This window comes from Melozone crissalis, unplaced genomic scaffold, assembly GCF_028551555.1.
Source record: "Melozone crissalis strain CALT ecotype California unplaced genomic scaffold, PUWL_Pcris_2 ptg000198l_1, whole genome shotgun sequence".
In the NCBI taxonomy this organism is placed as follows: Eukaryota; Metazoa; Chordata; class Aves; order Passeriformes; family Passerellidae; genus Melozone; species Melozone crissalis.
Window position 1 is genome coordinate 1,870,979 of NW_026535962.1, and position 14,951 is coordinate 1,885,929.

Below are 14,951 nucleotides of genomic sequence, written 5' to 3' on the forward strand. Positions count from 1 at the left end.
ACCCACTCAGAGCTGTCACCTGGCGCATGGCTGCCATCCAACCACAGCCACACAGAGCCAGCAGAGGAAAATCCCTCTTCCCATCAGTTTTGGCAGCCCTGGATATCATGAGCTGCTGCTCACACCACACTGAGGCTGCTCCCAGCTGGCCACGGCAGGACCCAGGCACTGGTTCTGCTTTGCAGAGCAGCCCCAGCCCCAGCGTGGCAGAGGAACAGATCTGGGGGACCTTTGAGGGACCTTTTGGGGACCTCCCCAGCACTCAGTGCCCAGCAGGGCCGGGGACGTGGCCGCACTCAGGGTGATGAGCTGCTCTGCAGGCGAAGCGGTGGCTGCAGCTCTGTTGTTTATGGAGCAGAATGATTCACATGGAGCTACCCCTGATTTCCTAAGTGTCTAATTTATTAATCAGCAAACATTATGTAAATATGGGTAAACTGCAAGTTTAAATCAGTTTACATCAGATGTGCAAACTCTCCCAGTTTCTTTTTTCCTTCCTTAATAGAAATGTCTGTGGAGCTGACATCGGGTGCGGGTGAGAGGGAAAAGGGATTTACCTTGCAGGATAAATGGCAGGCCCTGTTATTGGGGCTCTGGAAACATCCAGATGGGATTGCAGCTCTGGGCAGGGGGTTCTGCAGCCTCCTTGAGCCCGGGAGTGGGGTTCTCCATGATCCTGACCCTGCATTGTGGAGCCTGGACGATGGGAAGGACAGACTGGGAAGGCTGTAGCTGGAATTCTTGCCTGGATCAGTTCCCATGGGAATTTCTTTGTTTTGCCCTGGGGAGATCCTGCCCTGCACAGGGAGCAGGGGCAGCTGGAGGTGCTGCTGTCACAGAGTGGGACAGGGGCTGTGGCTGTCCTGGGGATGGATGTGCCCAGAGCAGCCCAGGGTGAGCTTGGAGCAGCCTGCACGGCTCCCACTGCACGCCTGCCTCTTCCCATCTCTGCACTCTGCTGGATTTCTATGGGCTTTTTTCCCTTATTGCACGTTTCAAACACCATCTGGACTTGAAATGATCAGCTCCGACGTGGGGGCTGAGTCACAACCTGCCTTGGCTCTGCACGGGGAGATGGAGCTGCCCTGGGCCCTGCTCCCACACGGCTGGGGACCCACAGGAGCCCCCGAGGGGACAGCGAGCCCTGGGGGACAGAGCCCACAGGGTCAGATGCAGGAACGGCGCTGTTCCCATCCTCACAACGAGATCCTGGCCTGGCTGGCACTGGAGGAGTATCTGGCACCAGGAGGGATGCTCAGCAAGACCGATGGCATCTCTGCTCACAGCTGCGCCCAACAGAGCCCAGTTTAGCCCAGCAGAGCCCAGTTTAGCCCAGTTGAGCCCAGCAGAGCCCAGTTTAGCTCCATGCTGGGCACTGGCAGCACTGGCTGCTCCTCTTCCAGGTCTATCCATGCTGGGAGCATGTGCTCTCCACGCTGCTGCTTTCCCTGCCTGCTGCGGCATAACCTGATTCTTTTCCTTCCTTAATGTTGGGTAATTAAGGGGAAATTCAATTACCAGTCAGCAAATATGCAAATGAAGTGAGAGAAGCAGCCTGTGTGCCCGGGCTGGGAGGACAGAGGGTGTGGGAGCTGAGTGGCACCGCGGGATTTCGTGTGCTCGTGTACACCGGGTTGTGTCCGGAGCAGGAGATGCCGCCAGCACTGTGTCCCCACTGCCCTGAGGCCAGACAAGGAGCTGGTGGCCCAGCCTCTGCTGCTTCTCTCCACAGAAGGGTGCTGGAGGCGGCCAAGAGGGCGAACCAGACGGGGCACTTCATCTGGATGGGCTCGGACAGCTGGGGCTCCAAAATTGCCCCCGTCCTGCACCTGGAGGAGGTGGCCGAGGGCTCTGTCACCATCCTGCCCAAGAGGGTCTCAGTCAGAGGTGAGATTGCTCTCCTGAACTGCAGGTTTTGGCTATGAAACCACTGTGGACTTTAAAGGCCTCCTGGTCTGCCCACCAGTCACCTCCTTATTTTCCACATGCCATGTTTTCCCCACTCTCCCTTTATCACCAACGTACCTAGAGAGGCATTTCTTGTTCCTCTCAGAGTCCCAGAAAGTCTCTGCTTTGCAGAGGATCTTCCCTGAGTGGACTTTCCACTTGCATCTCAGCACAAGTGACGCTTTGGACACAATCCCACCACGCTCTGATGTGTCCCCATTGCTCACGAGTGTGTGATGCATCTCCCTGTCATCCCTGGCATTTATCCCCTCCATCCCCTTTCTCCCCGGGCAGGTTTCGACCGCTACTTCTCCAGCAGGACCCTGGACAACAACCGCAGGAACATCTGGTTTGCCGAGTTCTGGGAGGAGAATTTCCACTGCAAGCTGAGCCGGCACGCGCTGAGGAAGGGCAGCAGCATCAAGAAATGCACCAGTGAGAGCTGGGGGGCTGCTCTGGGAGGCTGGGGGCTCACAAGGGGGGTGTGTGGTTCTGCTCATGAGCATGGAGTTTTCCTGATCCTGGTGGGGATCCCTATTTCAGGTTCCTAATTCCTTCCTCAAGCCCCAGTGTGCATTTTGAGTCATTTCCAGCCAAAAGAGGCTTTGGGGACTGGTGCAGTAAACAAGGCAGCCGGGGATCTGTCTTGCTGACAGCGCTGCTGTCAGGTGATGGTTGGAGGCTCGGGGAGGTGACATGTTTACTGAGAGATGGGAGAGATTTACTGCCTGCCTGGCACCGCCTGAAGACAGATGACGGCGCCGTGGCTCGCGGGCTGCGACGTGGCAGGGCTTGGGGACATTGGCATGTCCCTTTGTCCCCTTGGGAGGGATGTCTTGGAAGCCATCAGACAGAGGGACCTGGCTGTGCCTGCGAAGCTGGGTGGTGAAGGTTTTGTTTTTCCCCCTGCTTTCACCACTGAGGATGAGTGAGATGGTGCTTCCACATCCCTGTCCTTGCAGGCATTCCCCAAGGGTTCAGCTGATGATCTGGGTGGGTGGGAGCTGAGCAAGCAGCAAGGGCACGCCAGGAAACTGGCTTGTGGCCATGGCCTTGGGTAGCCAAGAACTCCTCATCCTTCTCCAGAGCATCAGGGAACCCTTGGCCCCAGGAGATGCATGAGCAGGCCCTGTGAGCGCTGATCTCCTCATCCCCACCGTGATGTAGCTTTTAAACAGGCGATATTTCAGGGCCATGGTGTCAGTGGAAGCAGCTGAAACTACGATGTGGCAAATGTCCTAGGAGCTGTCTGTAAATCATCGGAATTTGTCAGCAAATAAACCATCTCCCGAGTGATTGCTTGGCAGATAGAGCAGGGAGCTAACGCCTGGTGAAGCAAATCACCTGCCCCTGCAGATCCACGAGCTCCTGCCTTGCTGGGCTGATGCAAATGCCCAGTTTGGGGCTGTTTCCCTCAGGTTTGGGTAGAGCACAACATGGCTAAGAGATGCCAGCTTGGCTAGTTTACTGCACCCCAAAAACCAAACTGAAGGATCCCACTCTGAACCAGACAGCTCCTGGCTCCCTTTCCTGGATGGGAGGGCTGGGAGGAAGGCTGAGCTGAGGGAATTCCTGATGATTGCCCCTGGAACCAGCCCTAGCACCCATCAGATGTTTGCCACAAGCCTCCCACATGGAGGGACCGTCCCTGCTCCTGGATGGGCTCACCCAGCCCAAAAACATGGCAAGGGGCGCTGGGTGCTACCACCAGCACCCACAAAATTTGGAGATTCTCCATCCCCAGCTGCCCACAGATGTGCTGGGAGTGATTTTGATTAAGTCCTGCCAAAAGGCAGCACCAGTGGTGTGCTGGGAATTGATTCCGATCCCGTCTCATCCACCGCTGGGCAAGAGCTGCATCCCTCCTCCGAGGGGGCCGCCGAGCCTCGTCACGCTCTTGAAAATTAATTACCAGCCCTGTAGAACGATGCACGACCCTGCTATTATAATCAGCAGGTCACCTCCCTTCCGTGGCCCTCGTCTATTGGAGCTTGGCAGAGATTTATTGTCTCCAGGTTGGGAACAAGCATCGTCTGTCTGCTCCACATTGCCCCTGTGTGCACCGGCCTAATTCCCGTCTGGAAAAAAGCAGCTGGGGCCGGGGGCAAGGTGCTGACAGACAGAGGGACAGCCCCAGGGATGGCTCCTTATCTGCACTGCTCAGCCTTGGCACAGGGATGAAAATGCAACCTCCACAGCCTGTGCTGTTGCGGTGGTTGGATTTTGGGATGCGTGCAGGATTGAGGTGACTGAGGGAAGCTGAGGAGCTGTAAGGACAAGCCCCAGGTCCTGTGTGTGCCCTGGGCAGCACAGCGCTGGGGATGGTGGCAGGGCTGTGACATCCCCGTGGGCTCAGCTCCCTGGACAGTCTATTACAGCTCTTCTTTTAATGGGTAATTATCTTGACAAGACAGAGTGGCCTGTCTGCGCCTTTGGAGATGAATATGGGGAAGGGCCTGAAGTTGAGGGAGAAGATTAATGGCTCCTGTCAATAATGTGGAAGGAGGGATCACCTGCCGGGCTTTGCATGAGTAATCTCCACATTCCAAAAGCGTTTTTATAACTTTGAAGGATGGGCTATGAATTCACCTCCCCGATATCATCTTTTCCTGTCGGTCAGCTCCTTATCAGTTCGCTTTAGTGTCATGTCAGTGGCACAGGTCCCGGCACAGGGACCTCCAGCACAGCTCACAGGGCCGTCCCCTCTCACTGGAGATCATCCCAGTCCCCCACAGCAGGGAAGGAATGTCAGCACACAGTGTTTGGTTCCCTGCAGTCCCTGTGAGTCCCACCTCGCATCAGGGCGCTTCCCTGCGTGGTGGAGCTGGAGTTAATTTTGGGCGCCCTGGCGTGGCTTTCTAGGATGTGGCGCCTCTCCAGAGGAGGGAGGTGGTGCCCTCGGCTCCCTGACAAGCCCTCCCTCCCACTGGAGGCCTGGCAGGATGCCTGGCCATGCCTGGGGCAGGGATGGAGGGGCAGAGGCCAAGGCTCTCCATAGCGGTGCCCCTTGGGAGACGCTCTCTTAGCTGTAATTAACAGCGTGCTGCGTTAATCGGTGTCTCCTGCTAAGTGATTAACATGTTTGTGGTCCCATTAGGGGCGGTTCTGACAGGGGGGAAGGCAGCTGTCACTGGTAATTGCCAGATCCCTGCAGGATCCTGCCAGCCTGGGAGGCTGTGGGGTCAGCAAGGCAGGGGGGTGGCAGGGGTGACGAGGGGAGTGCGGTGACAGGAGGCTTTGGGAGTGAGATGGGGACAGGCAGGCAGTGATGGATGCATCCTGGGCGGTCCTTGGCACCACTGCTGGAGCCTGAGCTGCTGGAAACTCCCGGGAGATGAGGGAGGGATGAAACATGCAGGGGTGAGGGTGGGATGTTGGTCACAGCCCAGCCTGCATCCTGTTGGGGATCTGGGAGTTCAGGAATGTCCCATGGCACAGGGGCGTGACATCCCCAGGGCTCTTGGAAGCACAGCAGGCTGCAGCACCCACATTTCCAGAACCTCCCAACGAGGAGGTTGGCTGGGTGCTCCCCAGGGAATGCTCCTTGGCTGCGTGTGCAGGTTTGGGAGTGGGGTTGGAATTTCCAGCTGCTCCACTCCAGGGTGGGCTCGTTTGCAAGGGTTTTGGTGCAGCAGACACATCCTGGCGGGCATGGCTGGGGCACAGGAGGTGGAACCCCCTTCCCCTGTCCCCGCAGACCGGGAGAGGATCGGCCAGGACTCCTCGTACGAGCAGGAGGGGAAGGTGCAGTTCGTCATCGACGCCGTCTACGCCATGGGACACGCCCTGCACAACATGCACAAGAACCTGTGCCCCGGCAAGGTGGGGCTGTGCCCCCGCATGGACCCCGTGGACGGCGTGGAGCTGCTCAAGTACATCCGCAACGTCAACTTCTCAGGTCTGCTGTGCCCTGGGGCGGTGGCAGGGGCGGCCCTGGGGTCTCTGCTTGTCCCCAGTGTGGGTGACACAGCAGCACCCACAGTTTATTGGTGGTACCATCTGGCAGCTGCTGCCCTGTGAGTGCAGCGTGGAGGGAGGGTGGCAGATCAGCAGGTGAGGAGGTCTGAGCTTCCACATCTCCTGAGAGCCTTTGGAGCGTAAATCCGGCAGCAATCCTGCCCTCACCTGCTGCCCTGCCCTCACCTGCCGTTCTGCCCTCACCCTGCCCTCACCCTGCCCTCACCCTCTGTCCTGCCCAGCCTCTCCCCCTGCCAGCTCCTCCCTCTCAGCTGGCACAGGTCCCACTGCCTCCTGCTGCTCTGCCCTTGTCTGTCTCAGATCTCCTCTGGAATCCCATCTTTTCCTCTGCCCTTTCTCCTTAATAAACATTTTCTGTCTGGTCCCCTTATTATTTCTATTTATCTCCACCCTCTGATCTCCTCCACAGTGTCTCTTTTATTTATTTTCCCCTCTTGATTCTTCTCTTCCTTCCTTTCATTAGCGTTTATCTCCAGAATTCACTTGATTTAGCTTTTAAAGCTGCTTTTACCCCTTCCTTAGAAGAAGCAGCAAGGGGGGAGCATCAATCCAGAGCCCCCCTGGACCCCAGGGAGCAGGGTGGGGGTGCTGGGGGTGCTGTGGGTGCTGAGCTCCCCCTTTCCCACAGGCATTGCTGGGACTCCTGTCACATTCAATGAGAATGGAGATGCTCCAGGGCGTTATGACATCTACCAGTACCAGATCAGGAACTCCACCCCTGAGTACAAAGTCATCGGGCAGTGGACAGACCACCTGCACCTCAAGGTAAGGGCTTGGCCCAAGGGGAAGGTCCTGCAGGTTTCTTTTCTCACCACGGAGAGTCTGGGAGCCCCTGGGAGCAAAGCCAGGCAGCCAAAGGTGTGGGGGCAGAGGGGAAGGTGTCCCCCAGGTACACACCTGTGCTTCAGCACGTGTGACCACACCCTAGGGACTCTGGGTGTGGGACAGGAGACAGGAGCCAGACCAGAGCAGATGGGGCTTCCTCAGGGATATAGGGGATTAATTTTGAGTTGCTGTTATTGAATGTTCCCAAAAGGCCAATGGAGAGCTTCACTGCCTCTCTGGCCCCATGCCAGGCTGGGCTGGGACCCTTTTTGGGATGTGCTGATGGGTTGAGGGTCCACATCCAAGCAGCACAGGGCATTCCCTGTGCCCAGACGTGCCCAGCAGGTGCCCACAGTGCCCTCAGCATGGCTGGTGCCATCTACCCCACAGGTGGAGAACATGCTGTGGCCGGGGGGCGGGAGCCAGCAGCCCAGCTCCATCTGCAGCCTGCCCTGCAAGCCAGGAGAGAGGAAGAAGCTGGTGAAGGGCATCCCCTGCTGCTGGCACTGCGAGCGCTGCGATGGCTACCAGTACCAACTGGATGAGTTCCACTGCAAGCGCTGCCACTTCAACGAGCGGCCCAATGAGAACCACACCAGCTGCACGCCCATCCCCATCATCAAGCTGGAGTGGAGCTCGCCCTGGGCCGTGGTGCCCGTGTTCATCGCCATCGTGGGCATCATCGCCACGCTGTTCGTGGTGATCACCTTCGTGCGCTACAACGACACGCCCATCGTCAAGGCGTCGGGGCGGGAGCTCAGCTACGTCCTGCTCACGGGCATCTTCCTGTGCTACGCCACCACCTTCCTGATGATCGCCGAGCCCGACCTCAGCACCTGCTCGCTGCGCCGCATCTTCCTGGGGCTGGGCATGAGCATCAGCTATGCCGCGCTGCTCACCAAGACCAACCGCATCTACCGCATCTTCGAGCAGGGCAAGAAGTCGGTGAGCGCCCCGCGCTTCATCAGCCCCGCCTCGCAGCTGGTCATCACCTTCAGCCTCATCTCCCTGCAGCTCGTCGGCGTCTGCATCTGGTTCATCGTGGACCCGTCCCACTCTGTCATTGACTACGAGGACCAGCGGACTACAAACCCCCACTTTGCCCGGGGCATCCTCAAATGTGACATTTCGGACCTGTCCCTCATCTGTTTGCTCGGGTACAGCATGCTCCTCATGGTCACCTGCACTGTGTATGCCATTAAGACCCGCGGGGTCCCGGAGACCTTTAACGAAGCCAAGCCCATTGGGTTCACCATGTACACGACTTGCATTGTGTGGTTAGCCTTCATCCCGATATTTTTTGGGACGTCGCAGTCGGCGGAAAAGGTAAGGGGGGAAGGGAGAGCCTGGCTGGTGTCTGGTGTGCAGGGCTGGGAGAGGCTGTGGTGTCTTGAGCAAGAGGAGAACTTCCCTGCAGCGTGGTCAGCTTGGGAATTAGGGTGGGAAGTTTTCCATGTTGGCCCCACTGCCCCTCGTGGGCCGGGGGAGGATGAGCCCCCAGGGCAGGTCCAGGGTGTCATGGGCACAATTTCTGCATGGAAAGGGACCTGGTGCTGCCCAGCTGGCCCCAGTTCCCAGTGCTGAGTTCTCATGGGACCGAGGCCAGCCTGGATGAGGCTCCGTGCTCAAGTGCGAGGGATTAAGAACAAAGAATAAAAATCTCATGAATGAGACCCAAATCCCTTCGCCTGCCAGCCAAAACAGGAATTGTCGTGTTTCTGTCGAACGCAAACAGCTCCCGCCTGCCAGCCCAGCGCTGCTCTGATGAACAAACCTTGGAGCTGCTGTTCCCTGGAAATCCCTGGGATGTCCCAGCACCCGGATTCCTCTCTGGATCCCCCCAGTGTGTCCCCATGCTGCTGACACCATGGCTTTAGGACACACCTGTTGCAAAGGTTTGCTGAGGGAGCTTTTGCTGAGTTGGTCGTGCCCTGGAGCATCTCTTCTCAGAGCATCCACATCCCTCGAGGAGGCTGAGTCTGCCCAGCCACCTCTGACCTTGGCTCAACCATAAAGTCCCACCAGGCCTTCTCTGGCTGGAAGTGTGAAGGAGAATTAAAGGAAATAAATGGAGCCTTTTGCAGCATTTCCATTTTGATGAGATGGCAGGGGAGATACTAACAAGAAAGCAGGTTTTTAAAGAAATTATTGCAAAACAAAAGCTCCCTGAAAGCCTCCTTAATGTGCTTGGCATACTGTGGGTAATAAAGATGGAAATGATAATGATTGTAGATTATGCGCAAGGTTGCTCACCTCTTCACTGCAGCTTGTCACGGGATAATTTAGGGCTGCTGAACGCTGCCTGTCAGGCAGCAGCTCCACAATAGGCTGTGCCTCTCGTTGGGGGTTGTAATGCTCAGGCCTGCTCTGTTATTAGGCTGCTAACAAGCTGATTAGAGGCGGAAAAAGTGATGTTCCCAACTCCCCTCGGACGCGGAGCTCTGTCTCTCAGCCTGGCCCTGCCTCGAGCCTGCTGAGCCAACCCTCGAGGGGCTTGGGGATTCCAGGCTGGAGTTCTGCTCTACCAGTGTGGGAATGGGCTCTGAGTGTCCCCAGGCTGTGGGAATGGGCTCTGAGTGTCCCCAGGCTGTAGGAATGGGCTCTGAGTTGTCCCCAGGCTGTGGGAATGGGCTCTGAGTGTCCCCAGGCTGTGGGAATGGGCTCTGAGTGTCCCTGCGCCACAGCTGAGGGATGATGGATGTGCTCAGATGAGGCTGGAGGGAGCAGCAGGTGACTGGGGTCTCCCTCAGTGCTTTAGTTGTTGGTTTGCACTCTTGGGGAGAAAAAGGTGGAGAAGGAGCTGTTACGCAGCCTGCACAGAGGGTTTGGCTTTGAGGGTGGCAGCTGGGGGCACTGGTGTTGGCATCACCCCCGTGGTGCTCTGGGGATGCTCCAGGGGCACCCCCAGCTCACTGTGGGGAGGAATCCCATCCCCTTCACCCCACTGCTGCTGGGACTGAGGGCCTCCTGGGCTCTGTGGAGCTTCTGCACCCTTGGGAACAGGAAATCCAGGAATGTTATCTGGGCTGTTCCCTCATGGCTGAAGCCCTGAGGATGCCACAGGGCAAACCCACACCCATGAACCCCTGGCACTTCTGCCCTGACCTCAGCTGAGGCTGCAGGGCTGCAGCAAAGGCTTCCTCGTGGTGTGGAGGAGTTGGATTACAATCCCCATTTCTACTTTTATTTGCTTTACCTCGTGCCCACAGCTTTGCATGGAGGTGGCACATTATTGTAACAAGTCCCCCAAGCCTTTTCTGAGCAGAGCCTCTCATCCCCGCCGATCCCGGCGGATTACAGGAATAGCAATAACAGAGCATCTGAAGAAAGAGACAATTTCCTGCACTGATAAGGTGGCAGCAGAACAGTGGAGTCATTGTCTGCTTCCCTGTTTATCACATTCGCTTTTAGCCGGGGAAAAGAGAGAAGGGAAGGAGTGAGAAGGGACTGTCCTGTGGTGTTCAGAATGCTGAGCAGGTTTGCCCTTCCCCAGCACCCACCACGGTGCAAAACCCCTTGGAGTGGGGCCAGGTGTGGATTTAGAGTGGGGGCAGCTTCCCATTCATGCAGGGATTTGCTGTGGGACAGGCACAAGCCTGGGCTGTGCCTCAAGCCTGGGCTGCTGCCTTGGGCAGGATGAGCTCACCCAAAGCTGAACAGAGCACAGATCTGGGGGCTGCTGTGGGGTCATTTGGGGTTACTGCTGTCCCTCAGCATCATCGCCCTGAGCCAGGGCTGCCTGGGCTCTTTGATCCAGCCCTGGAGGCAGCAGGAGCTGGAACTTGCTCAATGAGCACAGCTCACACTCCCAGGGCTCCGGAGGAAGCTCCAGCGTCGCTAACGGAGGGGCAAAACGAGGTCCTGGGCTGGAAGCCAATTAAGAGAGTGGGAAGTAAAACTGTGAGAAATGGTCATTTTTTTGCAGTGGCAAGAGGTTAACTGAGCAGAGCTGCACGGCTCTGTGGAGGCTCCAGGCTAAAAATATTCCTGTCTGAGCTGGTGAGGGGTTTGCTTGGCGAGACGCGGCTGCGGGGGCTGGAGTGGGCAGGAAACGCTTCCTGCAAACGGATAATGGGGGAGAGGTTGCCACAGTGGCCCTGTGAGACCCCAAAAGTGCTGCAGGAGGCAGAGAGTGGGGTGGGGAGCTGGGGCCGGGGGGTCTCAGCACAGGGGATCCCTGGTAGCAATGGGAGAACTGGCCCAGGAGCAAGGGGGGAGCATTCAGGGAGACATCTGAGCTTGGCTCAGCTTGGCTCAGCTCAGCTCAGCTTGGCTCAGCTGCTCCCTCCCTCCTCGCTGAAACGCCCCCAAGGCACAGGGATGGGGGACTCGCTGCAGAGACACAAAATATGGAAATGGCTGGGTTGGCCGAGGAGGTGAGGGTGCTGAGCTGAGCTGTGCCCCACCAGGGTCACGCTGTGCTGGTTCCCAGGCAGGGCTTGGGGTGCCTGGAGTTGGGCTCTCAGTGCTTCCCTCATTCCTGGCTGGTCCAGGATGCCCATGGCAGAGTCTGGAGAGTTGGAGTAGATAAAAAAAAAAAAGGAAGAAATAAAAGAGCGCACATATTCTGGCACAGAGATGTGTTTTGACTTTGCTTGATGAAATGACATTTTTATTTCCAAAAACTGCCTAGAGAGAGAAGGTGGAACAAACAAACCGGCGCGTGTGACAGCAGGAGGTTTTATTCTGGGGACAAACCGAAGTTTTTCAGTTGACTCAGAACCAGCTTGGTGGCATTTTCCCTCCAGGGCTGAGTCTGAACGCTCTGGGCTCTGGGCCAGGTGCTGGTTGGCATTACAGGGTCACAAGTGGGACTTGTGGGTCCTGGAGATGCTGTGTCCCACCAGCTCTCACTCTTGGGAGCTGTGCAGAGCCTCTGCCTCGCGGGTGCTCTCCATCACCTTTTCTCTTCAGAAACCCTCAGGTGTGCCCCTGGGGACATGGGGACCCTGCTCTGGCTGCTGCTGCAGCCCCCAGGCTTCCCTGGCTCCTCCAGGTGCTGTCTCCTCAGAGGGCATGAAATCCCACTTGGGGAACACCTGGATATTGCAGTTCAGGAACGGCTTTAAGGCTCCTTTTAAAGCCTTGAGGGTGACCTGCACACAGGTGTGTGCAAAGGCATCTGGAGACCCAGAGCCCCCTCCCTGCTCATCCCCAGAGCCTGGTGGAGAAGGGGATGCTGGAAAGAAGGAGCCAGATGCTGGCAGAGCAGGGATGCCCACGGAGCAAGGACCTGTCCTCCTGGCCTCCCCAAGAGGTGGGATGGGCAGAGAGAGGGGGTCTCTGCTTCCAGTTGCCGCCTGCTTCAGATGCCCCGGCTTGAGAGGAGCCTGCCAAACTGCTCTCCATAGAAAAATGGATTATTCTACAGTCAGATTAATGGGCTTTCATTTTGCAAAACATCTGTCACTGTTAGTCCTGGACAGTGAGCGTGAAATTAGTTTTGACTGCGAAAAGGCAGCGTCGGTGTGTAATATGTGACTGACATGACAAGAGCCCAGGAGTCAGCTGGGGAATGGGAATTACCTGTTGGAGGGAGAAGGGCAGTGGGGCGAGCCCTGGGACCAGGTGTCCTTGCTGTGCCTTGCAGCTCCTGCCCTGAGGCTGCTGGAGCATCATACCTCACCTTGAACACCATTCCAGCACTGCCTCCCCACTCCTTTCATTTAACCCCAGCTTTCCCTCGTTTCCCCATTTCCTCCTTTCCCTTTTGGATCCCACAGGGGCTTTGGGCTCTCAGCTTGGTGGCCTTGTGTCTTGCAGATGTACATCCAGACCACGACGCTGACCATCTCGGTGAGTCTGAGTGCCTCGGTGTCCCTGGGCATGCTCTACATGCCCAAGGTGTACATCATCCTCTTCCACCCGGAGCAGAACGTCCCCAAGCGCAAGAGGAGCCTCAAGGCCGTGGTGACAGCGGCCACCATGTCCAACAAGTTCTCCCAGAAGGGAGGGTTCCGCCCCAACGGAGAGGCCAAGTCGGAGCTCTGCGAGAACCTGGAGACGCAAGGTGAGGTGGCTCCTGCAGGGATCATAAATGGGAATGGGGAGAGATCATAAATGGGGATGGGGAGAGATCATAAATGGGGAATGGGAGAGATCATGGGAATGGGGAGAGCTGAGCTCCATCTGCACACCCCTGGCTCCAGAGGGCTGGGGGAGCTGGCACTGAGCAGGACTGGCAGCTCCTGTGGTGCCCAGGAGGGAATGGGCACTGCAGGGAGCTGCAAACTGTGGGAGAGGAGAGCTTGGCACTTCCCTGGCACAGGGCTCTGGGGCAGCTTTGGGGTGCAAAGGGCTGATTCCTCCTCGTTTTCTCTTCTTGTGCTGGGGGTGTGAGGCGCAGGGGACGTCAGCGTGGCACCGAGGGGACATTTTTCACTCTGTCACTGCCGGGTCACGTAGCCTTAAATAAACAACAGAATAAATAATTCACGGGGCTTTGATACGGGCAGATCAGCTAGGAAAACATCGCGGCTAACAAATAGCTCTGTCAGCTCCAATTCCTTCTGCTCTATCTAATTGTTATCTGGGAACACCAGTTGGAGACCTGCAGCAAGGTTCCACTGCCAGCCAGGCACTGTGAGCTGCCGGTGTCCCCTCCCTGTGGGGACACCTTAGTGCTGCTCAGGGTGTCCCAGGCTGTGCCATCTGTGCCAGCACCTGCCCGTGCCCTTGGCTGGAGGGTGTCCCTGTGCCTGATGACCCTGTGCTACCTGGGGACCTCATGGGGACATTGGCAGAGCATTGTCCCCACCGAGGGCAGTGGCACAGCTCTGCAGGGACTGGGGGAGTTCATTGCTCTGTGGCTTTTGCTGTGCCCCCAGTGCCACCCTGGGACGTGTGGTGGCTTTGGAGCCATCGCTGCCTCCTCTCCTGGTGCATCTGAGGGCTGGGGAAGCTGGGGGTGGCAGCAGGGTTGTGTCCCTGTGGCACCCTGTGCATGAGGGGACAGCCAGGGTGGTGGATTTTGTGCCCTGCTGCTGTGGAGTGGGGACCAGGGTTGTGGGACCCCAAAACCCTCTGGGACCCCACGATTTGTGCCGGGCTGGCTGGGACGAGCTGAGCTTTGGGAAGGTGCAGCACCTCCGGGTCTGTCTGTAGGAGATGGCTGTGGGAGGTGGACAGGAGCCTCAGACCACATTCCCACTGCTCACAGCACATCCTGGGGGCTGTTTTTGGGGTGAAGTGTCCTTGAGGAGCACCCACAGCTGCTGTGGGGCTCGGGGAAGGACCCCAAGTGCCAGCACTGCCCAGATCCCTGAGCAAACACTCTCACATCCCTGCTGGCATCTCCTGGCATGATGGCTGGGTCGGGGGGTGGGACAGGAGCCAGGAGGGGAAGGTGGCTCTGCTGATGACCCACGTGAGCTCTGTGTCTCCTTCCAGCACTGGCCACCAAGCAGACCTACGTCAGCTACAGCAACCACGCCATTTAGCTCCAGGAGCAGCAAACAGGAGGGAGCTGGGCCTGGCAGGGACAGCACCACAGCACAGGCAGGTGGCAGCCAGGGGACACACCCCAGGGCAGAATCCTGGGGGAAAGCGCCATCAACAGCAGCAAAAAAAATCCATAAAGAAACACAAAAACTCTTCCAGCGCCCACGGTGGCGATGCATGGCTCCCACAGAGGGGGACGGAGCACGGGAAAGAGGGCACGGACTTCAGCAAGTCTTTGGGTTTTGTTTTTTCCTGTATTTTGGCCAAAAAAAGAGGAAAAAAAAAATAAGAGCCCCAACATTTTCCCTTTTCTGGAATTTGTGAGATTGTTTGTGGTTGTGCAGAACCTTCTGTTTTCTCTTTTTATTTTTTTTAATCCTCCTTTTTCTTTCGTTCCTGTCTTCCTCCGTCCCTCTTCACTCTCTACCCCCCATATCCTACCAAATTCTATATGTTGCAAAAAGGAAAAATAAATAAAAATACTTAAAATTTACATTTAAAAAAAAACAGTCAGCAAAATAAAATAAAATAAAACCTAGACTGTGTTCAAAGTGCTGATTTCTATAGGTGGTTCCTTAATGTATGTGATGACCATATGGATTGAAATATGTCTGCTTTATGTACTGACCAGTCAAAAAACAAAAACACACAAAAAAACAAAGTTCAGTGCCTGGATGTTTATGAATTATTCGATGACTGTGTAGAGCATGATCATTTTTATACGAGGAGAATTTCTAATAAAAGACCCTGGTTTTGCACTC

The 14,951-nt window shown here is 56.7% G+C and overlaps 1 protein-coding gene across 4 annotated transcripts in view; it reads left to right on the top strand.

Annotated features, from left to right (window-relative positions):
* Positions 1–14,697, top strand: part of GRM4 (glutamate metabotropic receptor 4) — a 34,412-nt gene extending 19,715 nt beyond the window's left edge. For 3 of the 4 annotated variants that reach the window (XM_054294025.1, XM_054294026.1, XM_054294027.1), the window contains exons 5-11: positions 1,733–1,887; positions 2,242–2,382; positions 5,645–5,845; positions 6,554–6,690; positions 7,141–8,076; positions 12,514–12,760; positions 14,140–14,697. In XM_054294025.1, the coding sequence (XP_054150000.1) occupies positions 1,733–1,887; positions 2,242–2,382; positions 5,645–5,845; positions 6,554–6,690; positions 7,141–8,076; positions 12,514–12,760; positions 14,140–14,189 (1,867 nt within the window). In that variant the 3' untranslated portion in view covers positions 14,190–14,697. The remainder of the gene's footprint in view (positions 1–1,732; positions 1,888–2,241; positions 2,383–5,644; positions 5,846–6,553; positions 6,691–7,140; positions 8,077–12,513; positions 12,761–14,139) is intronic. The other variant, XM_054294028.1, reaches the window with a different exon arrangement.
* The last annotated feature ends 254 nt before the right edge of the window (positions 14,698–14,951 follow it).